The following is a 21464-nucleotide window of genomic DNA, read 5'->3' on the forward strand; positions in this document are numbered from 1 at the left end:
CTTCCGTTTTTTCAAATCCGTCAAAATCCGTTGGTTTCCGTAAAAAAACGGATCCGCCATTTTTTTGCAGGATCCGTTTTTTTGTCCCATAGACTTCCATTAGTGGTTACCGCGGATCCGTCAAAAAAACGGATCCGTTTTTTAAAAACGGATCCGTTTGCATCAGTTTCCGTCAAAAAACGGAAACGGATCCGTTTGGCGGACACAAAAACGGAAGTGTGAAACAGGCCTAAGCCGCGCTCTGTATTAATACACACTGCTCACATTACATGGACTGGGGTCGCCCATCTCTGTAGGTGTCTGTCGCGCACCCTGTGATAACGCTTTCTATACTTATATATGTGTCTGTTTTTGTTTTTAGCCATGGACACCATAGTTACTGAATTCGGCATGCGCAGCACTCGACTTATTCCTGGCAAATGTGAATGGGTGAGTGGCCGATTAAATCGAAATGTAGAATTTGGAAAACTTGTGCAAACTTCTGTCCTCGATGTAGTCAAAGTCCTGGTTATGATCGCTTATAGTAAGCTTGGGCTTTACACTAAATATCAGAAAGCAAACCTGAAGTGTTAGGCTATATGCACACGTTGCGGATTTGCTTGTGGAAATTTCTGCACGGCTTCTGCATCTCTTGGCAGAAAACGCACCTGAAATTCTGCATATTTTTGATGCAGATTTGTATGAGTTGTGACTGCTCTACCTGGCCTCTGGCTATGCATTGACAGGAGGTAATCGCTCCCACAGTGTATCACTGAGCCGCCGTGAGAGTTCACCGGAGTTCATCAGCTCCGGTGCTCTCACTTGCGGCACTACCGCTGTGTGAGAACTTTACCACGCAGCAGTTCCGCAAGTGACAGCACCGGAGCTGATGAACTCCGGTGAACTCTCACGATGGCTCAATGATACACTGACAGGAGGTAATCGCTCCCGCAGTGTATCCCCGGAGGCCAGGTAGAGCGGTCACATCTCCTGATGTGACTGTTCTACACGTGAGATCGCCGTGGGACACTCGGATTACTTGGACTACGGCGGACAGGGAGTATATGCACCGGCAGATGATACTACTCTCCCATCAGCGGCATTGTTATCAGTGACAGCAGACATAGCTTGATGGGAGCAGTAGTCTCATCGACCCACGCCTGCTTTTTTTTACGGCAGGTCACCGCCAGCTGCGGAATCACGCTGATGTCTGCCAGCATGATCCTGCAGCGCTGTGACTGACAGTACCGGCCGTAGCGTTACCACACACATACATACACACACACACACACACACTCACTCTTCTTTCTGACATCATTTCCTTTTCTGCAGCGTTTTTGGCAGCAAATCCGCAGACCTTCTTACACCTGCGGTTTTGCTGCGGATTTGACTGACTGAATGGAAGTCAATGGATGTAGAAGCGCTGGAGATCTGCAAAAAGAATTGATATGCTGTGGAAAATAAAATGCTGCGAATAAGGATGTAAATTTCTGCAGCATGTGCACAGCACTTCAGGAATGCCGTTGATTAACATTGCTTAAATAATCATTTGCGTTTTTGGAGCATTTACTTGTGGAGAACAAATCCCGCAGCGTGTGCACGTAGCCTAAAGCATGGCGAAGGGACAGCAAAGCACTGTAAAAAAATATATCCTTTGCCTGTCGCTCCTCCATGGCTCTGTCTGGGTTCCTCGCAGTGCTCCTAGTTGATCACAGCATCACTGAAGCTAATTAGTGGTCACATCAGCAGCGAGCGTGCCACTGATTGTCTGCAGCAGTCACAGGTTGAGACCTGGGCAGCGCAATGGAGGAGCGGCAGGGGACTGGCAGTTGGTATAGATATATCTTAGAGTATGCTGAGCCCAGCTGTTTAAAACAAAAGCAGGTAGGAAACCCTTTATACAAATATGTCAGGAGTAGAGTTGGGCAGTATTATGCCACTACCCCCCCTCACACACAAGTATGAGGTCCCTACAGCCCCTCACACAGTATTGTGCCCCTCTTGCAGTAGTATCTTCACTCCCATAGAGTATGATGTCCCCACAGCTCATCACAAAGTATTACAGCCCCTCACACAGTATTATGGCCCCCACACAAGTATGTTGTCCCCACAGTCCCCTCACACAGTATTATGGCCCCCACACAAGTACAGTCATATGTTAAAGTTTGGGCACCCCTATTAATGTTAACCTTTTTTCTTTATAACAATTTTGGTTTTTGCAACAGCTATTTCAGTTTCATATATCTAATAACTGATGGACTCAGTTATATTTCTGGATTCAAATGAGGTTTATTGTACTAACAGAAAATGTGCAATCTGCATTTAAACAAAATTTGACCGGTGCAAAAGTATGGGCACCCTTATCATTTTCTTGATTTGAATGTAGTGTCGGTGGTGGGGTGCCGAGCTGGGGGGGGATGGTCCTACTTTTATACCGCTCAGAGATGATACAGAGACACGATGAGGCAGATTCTGGGTGCAACAGGTCCAAGTTTATTGCTCACCGTCCGACTGACGGTCCTCGCGGTACACCGCGATATCTCTCTCTCTGCCCTCCGTGTTCAGGGCCGCTCCAACACCGTATGTTACACTAGGGACGTATTTATACGTCACGTCCCGTCTCACACTGTGACAATCCTGACAGCTCGGTTACTGTGGCCGCCTTAGGCCCGTACACCAACAGCACTTTACTGGTCAGTTTCGTCGTAACACATACGGTGTCTTCCACCCAGAGCCTTGTCTCTGCTGCGGTCCTTCCCTGTCAGGACCACCCCCCTGACGTTTCCTCTCCTCAGTCCCCTTGGTCGGATTCTCCTCAGGGCACACAGACTGGCGAAGTCCTCCTGTCACCTGGGCTCCCCCTGGGGACTGGAACCTTCTGGAACCCTCCCTCAGTATTTATAACTTCCCCGGTTCCTTGAAACTGTCACTAACTGTCACCACGCCCCCCATGACCAACGGTTTCTAAAGCCCTAAGCTGCTGTAAAGTCCTTTGCTCACACTCCACCCTGCCATCTAATGGTCATCCCAAGGTACTGCACGTCCACTACACTTTCCTAGTTGTTTCCCCACTGTAATCACTGACTCCTACCTACACTGTGCAAACCTATCTTTCTTCACTCTGACTAGTCCGTCCGTCCGTCAGGTCACCTTCCCTACATGAACACTCCTAACTACTTTTTACTGACTTCCTGAAGCACTAAATTGGTTTTGTAACTTCATTGAGCTTTGAACTTCATAGCCAGGTGTAGCAAATCATGAGAAAAGGTATTTAAGGTGGCCACTTGCAAGTAGTTCTCCTATTTGATTCTCCTATGAAGAGTGGCATCATGGGCTCCTCAAAACAACTCTCAAATGATCTGAAAACAAAGATTATTCAACATAGCTTTTCAGGGGAAAGATACAAAAAGTTGTCTCAGAGATTTAACCTGTCAGTTTCCACTGTGAGGAACATAGTAAGGAAATGGAAGAACACAGGTACAGTTCTTGTTAAGCCCAGAAGTGGCAGGCCAAGAAAAATATCAGAAAGGCAGAGAAGAAGAATGGTGAGAACAGTCAAGGACAATCCACAGACCACCTCCAAAGACCTGCAGCATCATCTTGCTGCAGATGTTGTCACTGTGCATCGGTCAACAATACAGCGCACTTTGCACAAGGAGAAGCTGTATGGGAGAGTGATGGGAAAGAAGCCGTTTCTGCAAGCACGCCACAAACAGAGTCGCCTGAGGTATGCAAAAGCACATTTGGACAAGCCAGTTACATTTTGGAAGAAGGTCCTGTGGACTGATGAAACAAAGATTGAGTTGTTTGGTCATACAAAAAGGCGTTATGCATGGAGGCTAAAAAACACAGCATTCCAAGAAAAACACTTGCTACCCACAGTACAATTTGGTGGTGGTTCCATCATGCTTTGGGGCTGTGTGGCCAATGCCGGCACCGGGAATCTTGTTAAAGTTGAGGGTCGCATGGATTCAACTGAGTATCAGCAGATTCTTGACAATAATGTGCAAGAATCAGTGACGAAGTTGAAGTTACGCAGGGGATGGATATTTCAGAAAGACATTGATCCAAAACACCGCTCCAAATCTACTCAGGCATTCATGCAGAGGAACAATTACAATGTTCTGGAATGGCCATCCCAGTCCCCAGACCTGAATATCATTGAACATCTGTGGGATGATTTGAAGCGGGCTGTCCATGCTCGGCGACCATCAATCTTAACTGAACTGGAATTGTTTTGTAAACAGGAATGGTTACAAATACCTTCATCCAGGATCTAGGAACTCATTAATAGCTACAGAAAGTGACTAGAGGCTGTTATTTTTGCAAAAGGAGAATCTACGAAATATTAATGTCACTTTTATGTTGAGGTGCCCATACTTTTGCACCGGTCAAATTTTGTTTAAATGCGGATTGCACATTTTCTGTTAGTACAATAAACCTCATTTGAATCCAGAAATATAACTGAGTCCATCAGTTATTAGATATATGAAACTGAAATAGCTGTTGCAAAAACCAAAATTGTTATAAAGAAAAAAGGTTATCATTAATAGGGGTGCCCAAACTTTAACATATGACTGTATGTTGTCCCCACAGCCCCCTCACACAGTATTATGGCCTCCCACACAAGTATGTTGTCCCCACAGCCCCCTCACACAGTATTATGGCCTCCCACACAAGTATGATGTCCCCACAGCCCCCTCACACAGTATTATGGCCTCCCACACAAGTATGTTGTCCACACAGCCCCCTCACACAGTATTATGGCCTCCCACACAAGTATGTTGTCCCCACAGCCCCCTCACATAGTATTATGGCCTCCCACACAAGTATGTTGTCCCCACAGCCCCCTCACACAGTGTTATGCTCCACTTTCCCACACAAGTATGTTGTCCCCACAGCCCCCTCACACAGTGTTATGCTCCCCTTTCCCACACCAGTATGATGTCCCCATGATCCCTTGGTCCAGGGGGGTGCTGGCAGATCGGAGGAGGGTCACAGTCCGTGGCTTCCTGATCAGAGCCCTATCAGTGAACCAGTCCTGGGCATCTTTTTGCTCAACTTCTCGTCAGGAGTTTTTCCCATTGGCAAGTCTTTTCTGCACAGTAAGGATCTGTCATACAGTCGTCATTGATTTTCCTGATCGGGTTTAGTATTGATCTCTGTGAATTTTAGATTGATTTATTTTTTTTCTTTTTCAGAACCATGATAAATTTATAGAAGTGCCTGTCTTTGATATTGTTACAAAAGGTAACGTACCATTTATCATTGTTCGTGTGATGGTGGGGGATGTTCAGGATTGTGGTTTGGACCTCCTCTGGTATAACATCAGCATAAACACTGCGCCCCCGCCGGGAGCTTCATGGTCGAGCAGCTGCATGTAGCTGTACATCACCAAGCACAATACCGAGCGTCGGATGGAGTGGTGTAAAGCCGCCACCACTGGACTCTGGAGGGGACGTGTTCTGTGCAGTGATGGATCACATTTCTCTGATGGAGGAGTCTGGGTTTGGTGGTGATTCCAGGAGGATGTTACAACCAGGCTGCATTGTGCCCCCTGTACAGGTGGTGGAGGAGGATTATGTCATGGGGGTGTTGCTGTCTTCTGACGATTCCAACACTGCTCCATTATTGCAGCATGTGACCGCAGTTGTGACCTGTCGACACGATCACGTAGTGCAGTTGGAAACGACTGCAATGTGCAAGTATTTTATTACACACCGTAATAATTGGTAACAGAGGAGGTAATAAAAAAAAAAATAAATAAACTAGCAATAGGTGACGAGATTATATTTTTAGGGGTGTTTTAAAAGCTCATCCGCTAGAGCAAGGGGTGGTGCCATGTGGTTCCAGAATTTTTGCACTACGTATGTAGTGGAAAGTGATAGAATGTCAATTACTGAAGTCCACCAAAGTTGAGTTACTGATTTTTGGTACTTTTGTAAATTGAAGAAGCCTGATTTAATTCTATACCTCCTGTACATCTCCTGTCCCTATGATGCTCCGTAATTAGGCAGTGTTACCTATTTTTTCGTATATATGATGTGGCCCCCGATGTAACCTGAAACAGAAGAAAAACGAGTTATATTATACTCGGGCTGTCCAGGTCCGGAGGGTGTCGGCGCCTCCCATCTTCTAGCGATGACGTCCTCTTCTTTGCTTCCCGTCGCGGCTCCGGCATAGGCGCACTGCTCTATCCTGTTGAGGGCAGAGCAGAGTACTGCAGTGCGCAGGCGCCGGAAGAGGTCTCGTTTTTCTTCTCTTTCAGGTTATAACGGGGGCTTATCTACAGCATTACAGAATGCTGTAGATAAGCCCCTGATGGCGGTGGCCGCATCGTATATACGAAAAAATAGGTGACGGATTCCCTTTTAAAGGACTTGTACGAGTCTGCTAAAACAGCTCCACTTTTGTACATGGCAGAGTCTGGTATTGCATCTATTCACCAGTCTAAACTGCAATCCTAGACACTTGTAAGAGGTGCAGCGGTAGCAATAAGTGTATTTCTTTTTTCTTAAACAGTGGATCCAGTCGGTTATTGGCTTTCTCATTCTTATGAAGACATGAAAACGAACTGTGATTTAATGAAAATCTATATGTTATGGCCCATCCTTATGTCTCATTGTGACACTGATACACTGCAGTTCCAGCCCCGGTGAGTAACTCTTCTCTATACCTATCCTCGATATCCTATATATTGCTGCCACATCCCATGCCTCAGCAGTTCCAGTATATCGATGGTGGTGTCACTCTTGCAGGGGCAAATTACCCATAGTTTTCAGATGACATGCAAGACGAATCACAAAAATCAAATTAAAAAGTGCTAAACATTGAATTTGGGCCCCAGATTGTAAACCCCCAATATACCCCTGTACTGTGTAAGATTAGTGGCCAAAACTGTGCCTCAGTAGTGAAGAACATTGACTCAGGCACAAGTTCTTCGTGCTTGGAACAATCCTCAAAAAAGAGTTAGAAGGGTTGTCGCAAAGGTGCAGGTGTTGCAATGATCATCTGATCATTTCCAGTCCCATTTCAGGCACCGCTGGCAGATTTTGCCGCTTGTTATCCCAGCCGGTGATTAACTTCCCTAGTAGGTAAATGAATGGCCACGTATAACCAGTGCTGTGGACTCAGTGTGCCAAACCTCCGACTACTCAATTTTCATGCCCCACCTCAGTATGATGTCTTTCATAGCTCTCCTCTATGTAATGACTGATCAAATAAAAAATACTACTTATTTTGCCCCCTGTTCCCCGGGTATGCTGCATACCTGTCTGTAAATTGTGTGGGCTGAGGCTTCGCACAGCAGGTGCAATGTAGTGAAGTCTTTGAGCCTGCTACGCTGAGGCTCCGTGGCACAGGGTGATGACACCCTCCTGTTTCAATGTTTTATTCAATGACATTTACACCTTGAAGATGCAGGAACTCTTGAAAAGGGAATACTAAGTAGAAGGTGGGTGGGTTGGTGTCATTGGGCATCGGGTCCCATAGAGGTCGCTGTGGGTGGTACGCTTCTGGCTCCTGCCGTTCTAAAGTCTTGGTGTGGTCATACTTTTAAGTCACCCAAAATTCTAGTTAAACCTAATCCACCAGAGATATTCAACAATAACAATAATAATAAATTTTATTCTTCGTTTCAGCTTTCTTGAGACTGTAGAACAGTCTGTAGCGATGACTCTGAAAAATTACGATTACATTGAAGTCTTGGAGGATCTCGCCGACCTATTTAAGAAAGTAGCGGTAAGTACTTTGTACCATTACAAAAAAAAATCTGATTTTATTGAATGAATCCCATTATATGCTATGATACAGCTCGCCTTGTAGAACAGTGGACTAACTACTGTTCTGTAAAGCTGGAGCAGACAATAAGTGCGGCCTCAAAACTATCCTTAGATCCCCAATCATTCAAATGCAGGGAAGGGAATGAGCATCAGGCCGCATCTTCCTCCATGCGGTGGCTTGTCCTCGGTGAGACGTTCTCTTTACCCCTCACAATGATTGCCTCTTACGGTGTTGGGAAAAGTGCATTTTTCATTTTGCTAAAATTTGACCCCATGTTCTGCAGTGTAGGATGACGTACGAGGAGTGTGCGTGTTGTGTTTGTCTGTGATGTGAACTGATCCATGAGAGGACGAGGTTTTCACACTGGGAATGAGTACAGCGGGGAGTTTCCTGCATGCTAAAAGTCATGATTCACCAATAGGAATCATAGAGCCACCGAGAGAATGCTGACTCGCATTAGTGAGACACCAAGAAATGTATGCAATACCCATTATATACAGTGTGACTGTTCATAGCTGTACAGTTCTCCCTCCCTCGATCTGTAGGATCAGCGCACGGCAGCAGGAAAAACTTGAAAAAATTAGAGGGCGTCCATATAAGTGACTCCATTACTGCTGTTATTTTTGGCAAATCGCTCTATGAATCACAGACCGAGATCTAACCTATTATCCATGCCTAATTCATTTTTGTTATGTTGCCAAGGATATACTTGAACTTATTTCTCCTTCGCCTCATTGGGGGACACAGGACCGTGAGGGTTATGCTGCTGCCACTAGGAGGACACTAAGCAAATACACAAAGAAATTAACTCCTCCGCAGTATACACCCTCTGCTGGCTCTATCCTGAACCAGTTCTTGCTTAGTGTCTATAGGAGGCACTAGGGTCTGGCTTCAGACCCTGATCCCATTTGTTTTATTTTTTACTTTTTATCCAAAATCTACAACAGGAAAGGGCGACGGGGCCTTTCAAGGTCCCAATCTCCCAAAATCATCAACAGGCGGGAACGCGGAGTTCCTGCAACCTTAATGTCTTGCCTGGGCTCTCCTTAGGGGCGACAGATCCCTTTAATGGGTGCGCTCTCCCCACACCGACAACAGACGGGAACATGGGGTGTCGCCCCCACGTACCCCCTTCTGGAGCCAGGTTTTCAGACGGACAATGCTGCCGGGCAGGAGCCCGTACATACCTAAGGAATTCTGCTGAGGCTTCCATTAGCGTTCATGCAGTCCCACTACACCACCATTGCCAGAAAGTGGCTGATATCAGGAGGGGCGAATGAGCCCTCTCCACCTCTATATCAAAGGGATGGTGGATTGAGGAGGATCTGCGCAGACACAATCTCCAGCTTGGCCCACCACACTAAGCACCTGGCTCTGCTTCATGCCCCGTGAGTAGCGCAGGGTCGCGGTCGGCAGAGGGGGCTCCTATTCATAGTCCTGTATGATGTCCGGGCCCCCAGGGGGATACGTGTTCTGACTACTGCACTCTAGCGCCACCACCACCGCTGCCGCCGCTGTCATTACGACTCTGCCGCTGCTTCAAATTTAGCCCCCTGCTTCTGGCTAGGATAGGCCAAACTCCGCCCACCCGGCTCCGCCTAATTCTTAGGCGCTTCTCGTTCTGAGCGAGAAGTGCTGCAGCCACATTCTGCTCCTGGGCCCTGACTCCGCCCCCTTTTGCTGGCGTTTCTTGTTCCTCACGAGAAGCGCCGTCTTGTTCTCCGCCTCCACTTCCTGCATCCGTTGCGTGTGTTAAGGCGGGGGGACGCTGTCATATTTCAACGGTGCGCCGCACGTGTGACTGACAAGATTTTGCATCCGCATCGCAGACCTTCTCTGGGGTCCACGGACACAGGACCTGGGTAAGCTGGTACACAGCGCTTAACCCCTTCCCTGCAGCAGCTTCTAAGCAGCATCAGAATATATTCCTCATGTACCGCATGTAATGCCCCACTACCACGCAGACACCGTAATGCAATCTGTGCAGCCTGCGACCCTCATGCGCACAGGAGCCCCCTGCTAATACCGACCCTAGTGGGCCTAGTCCACCCGAGTGGGCCACGTCTGTGGCATAGTCCATGGCTTCCCTGGCTAAATCTATGGAATCCTTCCGTGATTCCTCCTCAAGCCAGGGCAACAGTTTAACCTTCGAAGAAGGCCCCTCAGCCATGTGAGAGTCTTCCTCAGACAGGGGCCGGACTGCAGCAGAAGACGTGCCAGCTCTAGGAAACGTCTCCATGACTCGTCGCCCAGGCACTCTAGTGCCTCGGCGTCCGCAGGCTCTGCTTCCCGCTCCCCCTCACCAGGGATTTCAGTGAAAATGAATCAGAATGAGTCAGATGTGGCTGTAGACCTGGACTCACTAGAATACTAGGAGTCTATAGATTCTCTCATTGAAGCGGTCAATAAGGTTCTGAGAGTAGATGAAGAACCTGGAGTTAGTCCGGATCACACTGTGTCCTTCAAAAGGACCAAACGTCCTCACAGGATGCTCGCTAACCACCCTGAGTTTACGGACTTAGTTCAAAGGCATAGAAGTCGCCCGGACAATCGATTCACAGGGCAAAACCCGCTGGAAGCCAGGTACCTTTTTGCCCCTTCCCTTAGGAGTGGACTGAGTCCCCTGCAGTAGATCCACCCATATCCCGGCTCGCTTCCGAAACCCTCCTGTCTTTGTCTGACGGCTCGTCCATTAAAAACCCCACTGATCGACAGATCGACAATCTTGCTCTGTCAGTCTTTGAGGCTGCCGGTGCAGGACTCGTCCCTTCTTTCGCCGCCACTTGGGTGGCCAGAGCCATGGTGGCCTGGGCAGAGGCTCTAGCTAACTTAAAGGGGTTGTCCGGGCTTTTCACATAATCTCAGTACATATCTGGGCTGCAGAATTATGACAATAAGCAATTTACTTTCTGTCACTAGTTTGCACGGTTTTCTAGATATTCTGAACAGAATGTCCAAGGGGGGGTGTGTTATGGCATTGAAATGAGAACTGGTTGTAACTTCCTACTCTACTCCAAACATGCCCTCTATAGCAACAACCCCACCCTCCATAGCTACAGGCCCTCCCCGTCCACATGAAGCAGCCCTCATCACACAGTAACAAATTCTTCCCCTCCAGCAGCCTCCGTGCAGAGAGCAGCTGCTCCTCCCCCAGACACACGCTGAACAGTTATCTATGGAAAGTGAAACTAGTGAGGAGGGAAAATCGTCCTGTATTCTGGGCCACTCCATGATTACAATACATAACTCACTAATTATCAGTGATTCCTTCCCTCACTCTCCCAGGCTGCTGGCAACAGTGAGAACAGACTGTGTGATGGCCAGTGATGGGGGGGGGGGGTCTGCAGCTTCTAATCTTCACAGGGGATGGCAGTCACTGATGTAATCTGTTGTGTGGCAAAGCCTCTGCTGTGTGAATGAGACCGCTCTGTCACTGATGTCTTCACACAGCAGCAGATTTGGTGCAGTGTATGTGCGAAGCTCCACCAAACTCCCAGCAAGCTCCAGTGACCAGCACCACCCACTGCCCACTCATTGGCTGGCAGGAAACTGCACCAGCACTCATCTTTATCATCATTCAAGCATTGGAAAGAACACAGCAGTGATCCTGTATTTGTGAAAGCAGCACAATACATACATACATACACTTCACACTGTTACAGCTGCTGATTGGACAGGCTGCTCCCATCAGTATGTGTGTCATTAGAGACACAGTGTTCACACATACACTGCACCAAATCTGCTGCTGTGTGAAGACATCAGTGACACAGCTGTCTCATTCACACAGCAGAGGCTTTGTCACCGAACAGATTACATCAGTGACTGCCATCCCCTGTGCAGATTAGAAGCTGCAGACCCCAATCACTGGCCATCACACAGTCTGTTCTCACTGCTGCCAGCAGCCTGGGACAGTGAGGGAAGGAATTACTGATGAGTTATGTATTGTAATCACGGAGTGGCCCAGAATACAGGACGATTTTCACTCCTCCTCACTGGTTTCACTTTCCATAGATAACTGTTCAGCGTGTGTCTGGAGGAGGAGCAGCTCTTTGCAGTGAGGCTGCTGGAGGGGAAGAATTCGTTACTGTGTGATGAGGGCTGCTTCTTGTGGACGTGGAAGGGCCTGTAGCTATGGAGGGTGGGGTTGTTGCTATAGAGGGCATGTTTGGAGTAGAGTAGGAGGTTACGACTAGTTATTTCAATGCCATAACACCCCCCCCCCCCCCCCCCTTGGACATTCTGTTCAGAATATCTAGAAAACCGTGCAAACTAGTGACAGAAAGTAAATTGCTTATTATCATAATTCTGCAGCCTAGGTATGTACTGAGATTTTGAAAAGCCCGGACAACCCCTTTAACTTCCCTACCTTATCAAAGAGAGCGTTTGTTCGGAGATAAACTTGACCAAATTATCTCGGATGCTACTGTAGGAAAGAGCAAATTCCTGCATCAAAGACCCAGTCGGCCCTTTCGGACCCAACACCAGGTTCGCTTCCGGCCTTTTCGCAGTACCGCAAGCTGGCCATCCGCGACAGTTTCCTCTAGCTTGGCCCGCACCCTGCGAAGGGACAGGGATCCACAACCTTCATTCAAGCCCTCTCATTCCTGGAAAAACAGACCCTCACGGTCCAGACCCAAGGGTACCTCTTCCCGCAAGTTCTCTGCTCAATGACTCATTGCTGTATCCAGAGGACACAGAAAGGGTAGGCGGCCGTCTACTCTTGTTTCGTCAGGTCTGGCTGGCGGTCGTTCACGACCAATGGGTCAGAGATCTGGTGTCCTCCGGATACAAAGTAGAATTCGTGTTCTCCCCACCAACACACTTTTTCCATTCGCGTCTTCCAAAGACGGAGTCGCACGCAGCCCCATTTTATCAAGCCATATACGCTCTCCGCAACAATGGAGTCATTGTCCCGGTCCCTCGCACAGAAAAGTTCAAGGGATTTTACTTAAACCTGTTTGTGGTCCCATCCTAGACCTAAAACTTTTGAACAAGTTTGTCAAAATGCGTCAATTCAGAATGGAATCTCTCCGTTCTGTTATCACTTTGCTGGAAAAAGGAGAATACCTCGCGTCGGTCGACATCAAGGACGCATATCTTCACATTCCAATCTTTTCAGGTCACCAAAGATTTCTGCGCTTCGCGATCGGAGACTAGCATTTTCAGTTCACAGCCTTACCCTTCGGCCTTGCCACTGCCCCACAGTGTTCACCAAAGTCATAGCAGCCGTCCTGTCCATACTACACTCTCTGGGCGTGGTGATTCTGCCCTACCTAGACGACCTTCTCATTAAGGGATTGTCCCTTCAGGCCTTTGCAGAGAGTGGCAGCATCACCTTGGACACTCACTCGTTTGGGTTGGCTAGTAAACCTGGACAAGTCCTCTCCAGCCCCATCCCAGCAAACCACCTTTTTGGGGATGATCATGGACACTTCCCAAGGGCTGGTAATTCTCCCTCCAGAAAAGATCTCGGCGCTGATACAGGGAGCCCGGAAGCTTTCTCTTGCCCGTCCCCACTCCTTGCGGTTTGGCATGTAGGTCCTGGGGAAGTTGGTAGCAACGATCGAGGCAGTACCGTTTGCTCAATTAAGCAGGCATTGCTGTCAGCTTGGGACAGAAATCCGGCCTCTCCAGACCGCCGTTTCCGCCTGTTCCCCAGGATCTGGCGGTGTCTCAGGTGGTGGGCGTCCACATCCTCATTGAGTCGGAAAGTCCTTTCTTCCAGTTCACTGGCTGGTGGTGACCACCGATGACAGTCTTCTAGGTTGGGGAGTGTTCTTCCATTACCACATGGCTCAGGGATGCTGGTCCATTCAGGAATCGCGCCTCCCGATCAATATCCTCGAGATTCGGACAATCAGGCTAGCCCTTCTGCGATTCCATCAGCTTCTGGCCGGTCGTCCCATTCGGATTCAGTCGGACAACTCGAGGTGGCACACATTTTTCAATGGGCCGAGTCAAACCATTCAGTAATCTCTGCAGTTCACATGCTGGGAGTAGAAAACTGGGAAGCAGATTATCTCAGCCGTCAGGGTCTGGCCTCGGGAGAGTGGTCCCTTCATCCAGAGGTTTTTCAACAGATTTGTGAGCGCTGGGGAACACCGGATGTGGACTTCATGGCCTCCAGGCTAAGCGCCAAAGTTCCGGCATTTGTAGCTCGGTTGCACGCCCCATTAGTGATCGGGTCCGATGCCCTGGTGCTTCCGTGGCATCAGTTTCGCCTCCCTTACGTTTTTCCGCCACTTGTGCTAATTCCAAGAGTCATCCGGAAGATCAAGGTGGAAGGAATCCCGGTGATTCTCGTCGCACTAGACTGGCAACGCCGAGTGTGGTACGCGGAACTAGTACAACTATTCGCTGACGTTCCCTGGCAACAGTCTGCCCAGACCTTCTCTCTCAAGGGCTGATTTACCGCCAGAACTCGAGAGTTCTGAGTTTAGTGGCCTGGCTATTGAATCCTGGATTCTAGCCCAGGCCGTTTTCTCGCCACAAGTAGCTTCCACTATGATTAACGCTCGGAAACCTACATCCCCTGCGCATTTACCATCGCATCTGGAGGGCCTTTTTCTCTTGGTGCAAAGCCCGCGAATGTTCCCCACTTGTGTTTTCTATCCCTTCCATTTTGGAGTTTCTCCAAGCAGGATTAGACTCAGACCTAGCACTGGCTTCTCTCAAATGCCAAATCTCAGCCCTATCCGTCCTGATCCAGCGAAGGATAGCTTCCAAACCGCAGGTAAAGATCTTCATACAGGGAGTGTCGAAGCTTGTCCCTCCCTACAAGATACCACTGGAGCCTTGGGACCTTAACCTGGTCCTAGGTGCCTTACAAGAGGCCCCTGCAGGACGTATCCCTTACTCTTCTGTCTTGGAAAGTGGATTTCCTTGAGGCAGTAACATCCATCAGGTGGGTCTCAGAATTGGCGGCTTTGTCTTGCAAGCCTCCATTTCTGGTTTTCCACCAGTACAAGGTGGTGTTGAGGACATCTCCGTCCTTCTTACCTAAAGTCATTTCTTTTCATCCGAATGAGGACATAGTTTTGCCCTCGTTCTGCCGAGCTCCGACCCATCATACTGACAAAGCTCTCCACACCTTGGATTTAGTGAGAGCACTCAGGAGATACATTTCCAGAACAGCATCTTTACGCAAATCTGATTCCTTTTTTTGCTTCCGGAAGGACACAGAAAAGGCCATCCTGCTTCTAAAGCTATTATAGCCAGATGGATCCGCCCAGCGATCCAAGAGGCTTACTGCATCAGAGCTCAGCCTATCCCAGTGGGGATTAAGGCACACTCCACTTGGTCAGTGGGAGCTTCCTGGGCCATTCAGCATCAAGCGTCAGCACAGCAGGTTTGCAAGGCTGCGACTTGGTACAGCCTTCACACGTTTGTTAAACATTACAACAGTCATTCTCAAGCTTCTACAGATGCAGCCCTTGGCAGACGAATTCTTCAATCGGCAGTATCACATCTGTAGGCCAGATTTAATTGTTCGGTACGCAAGGTTTCAGCTGTATTGCTGTCTCCCACCCAGGGACTGCTTTAGGACGTCCTGTGTCTTCCCCCCCCCCCCCCCCCCAATGAGGTGAAGAAGAAACAGGAATTTTTGTGTGTACTCACCGTAAAATCCTTTTCTCCAAGCCAATCATTGGGAGACACAGCACCCACCCTGTTAGCCTGTTGGCTTGTGGTTGTCTTTTGTTCTTTTGACATGTTGCATTTTTTGTTTGCTATTTACGAGCTCCTACTGCTTTGGCACCGAACTGGTTCAGGATAGAGCCAGCAGAGGGTGTAAGCTGTGGAGTTAATTTCTTTGTGTATTTGCTTAGTGTCCTCCTAGTGGCAGCAGCATAACACCCATGGTCCTGTGTCCCCCAATGATTGGCTCGGAGAAAAGGATTTTACGGGGAGTACGCACAAAAATCCCTGTTGTGGGTTTTTTTTTTTTTCCCAGTGATTGGCACTTCCCTCAAAGTTCAACGTTTAGCTTTCAAAGATAGAAAATAACACACTACGGGTGCAGTCAGACTGCTGTTACTCGTGCGAGGATCGCAATGCGCGGACTGGCCGGCGGCTCTCCTCACCTGAGCGTAACAGCTGCATAGAAATACAAGCTGTCACTCTTTGGTAATTAGAGCCGACGGCCAGTCCGAGCATTGCAATGCGATCCACATCTGTCTGTCTGCACCCTAATACTCGCCCTTCCCAGTGCTGCCTCTCTGCCACTGCTTCAGCTTTGATGATTTGTGGTTGTCCTAAAGAAGGCGTCGGAGAGACGCGTTAATAAACGAACATTCCATATTCCATCGTGGCTTGTCATTTTTCCAGCTGCGCAGGATACTTGACTCAGTGGTGATGGTAATATAAACTGCTGATCCCCTGAGCCTTAGAATACTAAGAAAGGGTAATCTAGACCTCCAAATGTTAGTGACATTATCCCCTCTACTTTGTTAGTTCGCTAGGAAGTTTTCATTTTATGTTAATTGTTTTTTCATGTTTAAATCCAGGTTCTCTATCGTCAGCTGCGTCTTATAGTCTGAAAGATAGAGTATAGTATTCTATCTAAATGAAAGCTGGTGTAACTATAGGATATCGGTGTCAGGGATTGTCCTGGAACTAACATTTACGTTATTCTCATTGCAGAATAATCCCCGCCTTATTGACGATCTACTGAGAATAGGGAATAAGATGGAAACGGTAAGTAATACGTACAGGTTAATGTAAGGGTTAATCAGGTTTTCCCATCCTAGGAACTGATGGTGTGTTGCTAGGACTTGCTACAAATTTATGACTGGCAGTGCTCTGACATCCCATTAAGAGTAGAGAAGTAGAAAGCTATGTTATCATTTATAATAAATATATATTACCGTGTAAAGATTTAGGGTCACTTATAAATTTCCCTATTTTTGAAAGAAAAGCACAGTTTTTTCCAATGAAGCTAACATTAAATGATTCAGAAATACACTCTATACATTGTTAATGTGGTAAATGACTATTCTAGCTGCAAACGTCTGGATGGTAATGCAATATCTTCATAGGTGTATAGAGGCCCATATTCAACAGCCATCACTCCAGTGTTCTTATGGTACTTTGTGTTTGCTAAGACTGTTAATGGATGATTAGAATACCCTTGAAAACCCTTGTGCAAGTATGTTAGCACAGCTGAAAACAGTTTGGCTGATTAGAGAAGCTATAAACCTGACCTTCCTTTGAGCTAGTTGAGAATCTGGAGCATTACATTTGTTGGTTCCATTGAACTCTCAAAATTGCCAGAAAAAAAAGAACTTTCATGTAAAACTCGACAGTCTATTCTTGTTCTTGGAAATGAAGGCTATTCCATGCGGGAGATTGCCAAGAAACTGAAGATTTCCGACAACGGTGTGTACTACTCTATTCAGAGGAGAGCACAAACAGGCTCTAACTAGAGTAGAAAGAGAAGTGGGAGGCTCCCCTGCACAATTGAGCAACAAGACAAGTGCAATAAAGTCTGTAGTTTGAGAAATCGACGGCTCATAGGTCCTCAGCTGGCAGCTTGATTAAATAGTACACGCAAAATGCCAGTGTCAACGTCTACAGTGCTCTCCTATGAAGGGAGTAGTACACATAAGAACACTGGAGTGATGGTTGTTGGAAAAGGGCCTCTATACACCTATGAAGATACTGCTTTATAAACCAGACGTTTGCAGCTAGAATAGTCATTTACCACATTAACAAGTCATTGCATAGTGGAATGTGTTCAGAACAATAAAACATAATTATCAATGTAAATCAAAATGAATTTCCCTTGGAGGTCTGGATTTGGAATGATACTCACTCAAAATCAAAGTGGAAAATCAAATTACAGGCTGACCCAACTTCAGTGGAAATGCCTAATGACAAGGAAAAGATGCTCAGCATTGTGTGTGGCCTCCACGTGCCTGTATGACCTCCCTACTGTACAACGCCTGGGCATGCTCCTGATGAGGCGGCGGATGGTCTCCTCAGGAATCTCCTCCCAGACCTGGACTAAAGCATCCGCCAACTCCTGGACAGTCTGCGGTGCAACGTGACGTTGGTGAATGGAGCGAGACATGATGTCCCAGATGTGCTCAATTGGCTTAAGGTCTGGGCAACGGGCGGGCTTGTCCATAGCTTCAATGCCTTCATCTTGCACGAACTGCTGACACACTCCAGCCACATGAGGTCTGGCATTGTCCTGCATTAGGAGAAACCCAGGGCCAACCACACCAGCATATGTTCTCACAAGGGGTCTGAGGATCTCATCTCGGTACCTAATGGCAGCCAGGCTACCTCTGGCGAGCACATGGAGGGCTGTGCGGCCCTCCAAAGAAATGTTACCCCACACCATTACTGACCCACTGCCAAACCGGTCATGCTGAAGGATGTTGCAGGCAGCAGATCGCTCTCCACGGCGTCTCCAGACTCTGTCACGTCTGTCACATGTGCTCAGTGTGAACCTGCTTTCATCTGTGAAGAGCACAGGGCGCCAGTAGCTGATTTGCCAATCCTGGTTTTCTGTGGCAAATGCCAAGCATCCTGCACTGTGTTGGGCTGTGAGCACAATCCCCATCTGTGGACGTCGGGCATTCAGACCATCCTCATGGAGTCGGTTTGTGCAGACACATGCACATTTGTGGCCAGGTGGAGGTCATTTTGCAGGGCTCTGGCAGTGCTTCTCCTGGTCATCCTTGCACAAAGGCTAAGATAGTGGTCCTGCTGCTGGGTTGTTGCCCTCCTACGGCCCTCTCCACGTCTCCTGGTGTACTGGCCTGTCTCCTGGTAGCGCCGCCAACCTCTGGACACTACGCTGAAAGACACAACAAACCTTCTTGCCACAGCTCGCATTGATGTGCCATCCTGGATGAGCTGCAATACCTGAGCCACTTATGTTGGTTGTAGAGTCCGTCTCATGCTACCACGAGTGTGAAAGCACAATGAACATTCAAAAGTGACCAAAACATCAGCCAGAAGAAAGCATTGGTACTGAGATGTGGTCTGTGGTCCCCACCTGCAGAACCACTCCGTCGTCATAATTGCCAATAATTTCCATATGTTGTCTATTCCATTTGCACAAGAGCAAGTGAAATTGATTGTCAAACAGTGTTGTTTCCTAAGTGGACAGTTTGATTTCACAGAAGTTTGATTTACTTGTAATTATATTCTGTTAAGTGTTCCCTTTATTTTTTTTGACCCGTGTATATGTATATGGATTCACTCTGAAGGCATCAAAACTATGAATTAACACATGTGGAATTATATAAATAACAAAAAAGTGTGAAACAACTGAAAATATGTCTTATATTCTAGGTTCTTCAAAGTAGCCACCTTTTGCTTTGATTACTGCTTTGCACACTCTTGATGAGCTTCAAGAGGTAGTCACTGGAAATGGTCTTCCAACAGTCTTAAAGGACTTCCCAGAGATGCTTAGCACTTGTTGGCCCTTTTGCCTTCACTCTGCGGTCCAGCTCACCCCAAACCATCTCGATTGGGTTAAGGTCTGGTGACTGTGAAGGCCAGGTCATCTGGCGTAGCACCCCATCACTCTCCTTCTTGGTCAAATAGCCCTTACACAGCCTGGAGGTGTTTGGGGTCATTGTCCTGTTGAAAAATAAATGATGGTCCAACTATAAGCGCAAACCGGATGGAATAGCATGCTGCTGCAAGATGATCCATAGATAAATACCCCCCTATAAAATGCTGCACAAGGGTTAATGGTGGCCCAAGAAGATGCTCCATAGATAAATACCCCCCATATATTGCCACTGCTGCTGCAATAAAAAGAAAAAAAGACATGCCTCTCGTCGCTGGGGGCTAGGTCCCGATGTCCTGAGCAGGTAGGGACACCGGCGCGCTGTGTGGGACAGATGCCGGTGTCGCCGCTGGCTCAGGCCCCCCGGCACTGGCGATATTTGCCGGTCCCCGTTCCATCGCAGGGCGCTGCTGTCTTCTGGGTCTCTGCAGTGACGTTCAGCATATTCATGACTTTAATGAGCGGTTCCACGTGACCGCTGAACGCAGGAAGAGCAGGGGCGCTGAGATCATGGAACAAGCAGGGGGGCTGCAGAGACCGTGCCAGGGGGGAGTGAGTATGATCTCTGAAACCCTCGCTCCCCCTCCTCCGCTGACCCCCCCGGTATATGACTTGTGTATAAGCTGAGGGGGGGGGGGGGGGTTTGGGGTGTGAGACTTTCAGCCCAAAAAAATGGGCTGAAATCCATCATTACAGATGAGATCAGAAAGTATAAAGACTTATGGGGAATCAGCAAAGTGGAGGATATAAGTGAATTTTGGATTATAGTCTCGGGAACAGAGATCTCAACCTGTGCATGCATCGCCTCTGGCGTTCTTTTTCCCGCAGTCCACCACATTGAAGCCATGGAAGTGTGAGGGCTCCGGGCTTTCATAGAATGTCGGTGTAGCCCCTCCTACCAGCCTGGGACTCGCAGCGTCGCACGGCCGGACAGACCCTCTTCCCAGCCCAGGGCACATAGCATTGCCCAATTCTTGCCGTGTACCCATCAGCTACATTCGGACTAGAAGACGCACCCACGTTTTTACTCTTATAATTTATAGGTTTTTTTTCTTGCTTTCTTCCAGCCTAAGTTAAAGACAAAAATGTCTGCCATAGTTGAAGCAATAGCCTGGGTGCAGGCCACCGGAAACCAAATCCTGTTTAAAAAAGTCATGGACTCCCAGGAATGTTTTCGCAGTCAATTCCTTTTCACCTTCTTTTATCAGTGTAAGTGATGGAGTGACTTCTTACAAAATACAGCTCTGTTATGCATTGTAATCAATATACTATTTTAAATTTTTTTTTTATTCAACTAATAGATGCATTTTTATTGACCAAGATGGGGGAGGAATGCTGCATGTTGACTGATAAAGTAAAAAAACACGAGTGTGGCAAATGTGACGAGGTAAGAAACCAGGCAGGTGTTAAACGGGGAGTACATCAGTTACGTCACTTAATTTATAAAAAAGAACCAAACAAAAACCCATATGAAATAACAGGATTTTTGGTTACTCACTGTAAAATCTGTTTCTCGTTCGCCTTATTGGGGGACACAGAGACCATGGGTGTATGCTGCTGCCACTAGGAGGCTGAAACTATGCACAAAAAAGGTTAGCTCCTCCTCCGCAGTGTACACCCCACCGACCGGCAGGAAGTTCCTCAGTTTAGCTTCGTGTCAGTAGGAGATGGACACGGGTCTTTCATTAGACCCATATCTACCTCGATGTGCGTCATTCCTTTTCAGGTTCCAGGAGGGATACAGTGTGAAGAGTCACAACTGTACTCCCACAAAGAGGCTAGGAGTACAGCGTGTACTTGCCACCCCGTATCCTCTTAGTTCTCCGGGCGGACCACAGGCTCAGCACAGGTGTCGTGCCAGCGAAAACAGATGGTCCTTGCCCCCCGCTTCCCACCCTCTCGCCCACCAGAGCCTGTCGGTTGGACGAGGCGCGAATACGTAGAAGATGAGCAGACAGCGTGGGATACAGAAGGTACCTTTATTGGAGCACCGGAACATAAAGCCACAAGATGACCTGGGAGCGGCGCCAAAGTAGCGCCGCAGATTCTCGCACTGCTCGCGCCGTCCGACGGTCGCCGCATCCCTTTTTGGCCACGGCCCCGGCGGCGGTGCGGGCCTTCTTCACCCCACCGCCGGTATTCTTGTGAGGGTTGCGTCTGGGAGCAGGGCTATGGC

At 48.0% G+C, this 21464-nt stretch overlaps 1 protein-coding gene across 2 annotated transcripts in view; it reads left to right on the forward strand.

Annotated features, from left to right (window-relative positions):
* TTC3 (tetratricopeptide repeat domain 3) overlaps positions 1-21464 on the forward strand; it is a 235425-nt gene that overhangs the window by 12292 nt on the left and 201669 nt on the right. For both annotated transcript variants that reach the window (XM_073584665.1, XM_073584666.1), the window contains exons 2-8: positions 362-429; positions 5181-5229; positions 6502-6634; positions 7620-7719; positions 16402-16455; positions 20356-20497; positions 20590-20675. In XM_073584665.1, coding sequence (XP_073440766.1) covers positions 364-429; positions 5181-5229; positions 6502-6634; positions 7620-7719; positions 16402-16455; positions 20356-20497; positions 20590-20675 — 630 coding nt within the window. In that variant the 5' untranslated portion in view covers positions 362-363. The remainder of the gene's footprint in view (positions 1-361; positions 430-5180; positions 5230-6501; positions 6635-7619; positions 7720-16401; positions 16456-20355; positions 20498-20589; positions 20676-21464) is intronic.

The sequence above is a fragment of the Dendrobates tinctorius genome, unplaced genomic scaffold (assembly GCF_039654945.1).
Source record: "Dendrobates tinctorius isolate UK_male_01 unplaced genomic scaffold, ASM3965494v1 ptg000084l, whole genome shotgun sequence".
NCBI lineage: Eukaryota > Metazoa > Chordata > Amphibia > Anura > Dendrobatidae > Dendrobates > Dendrobates tinctorius.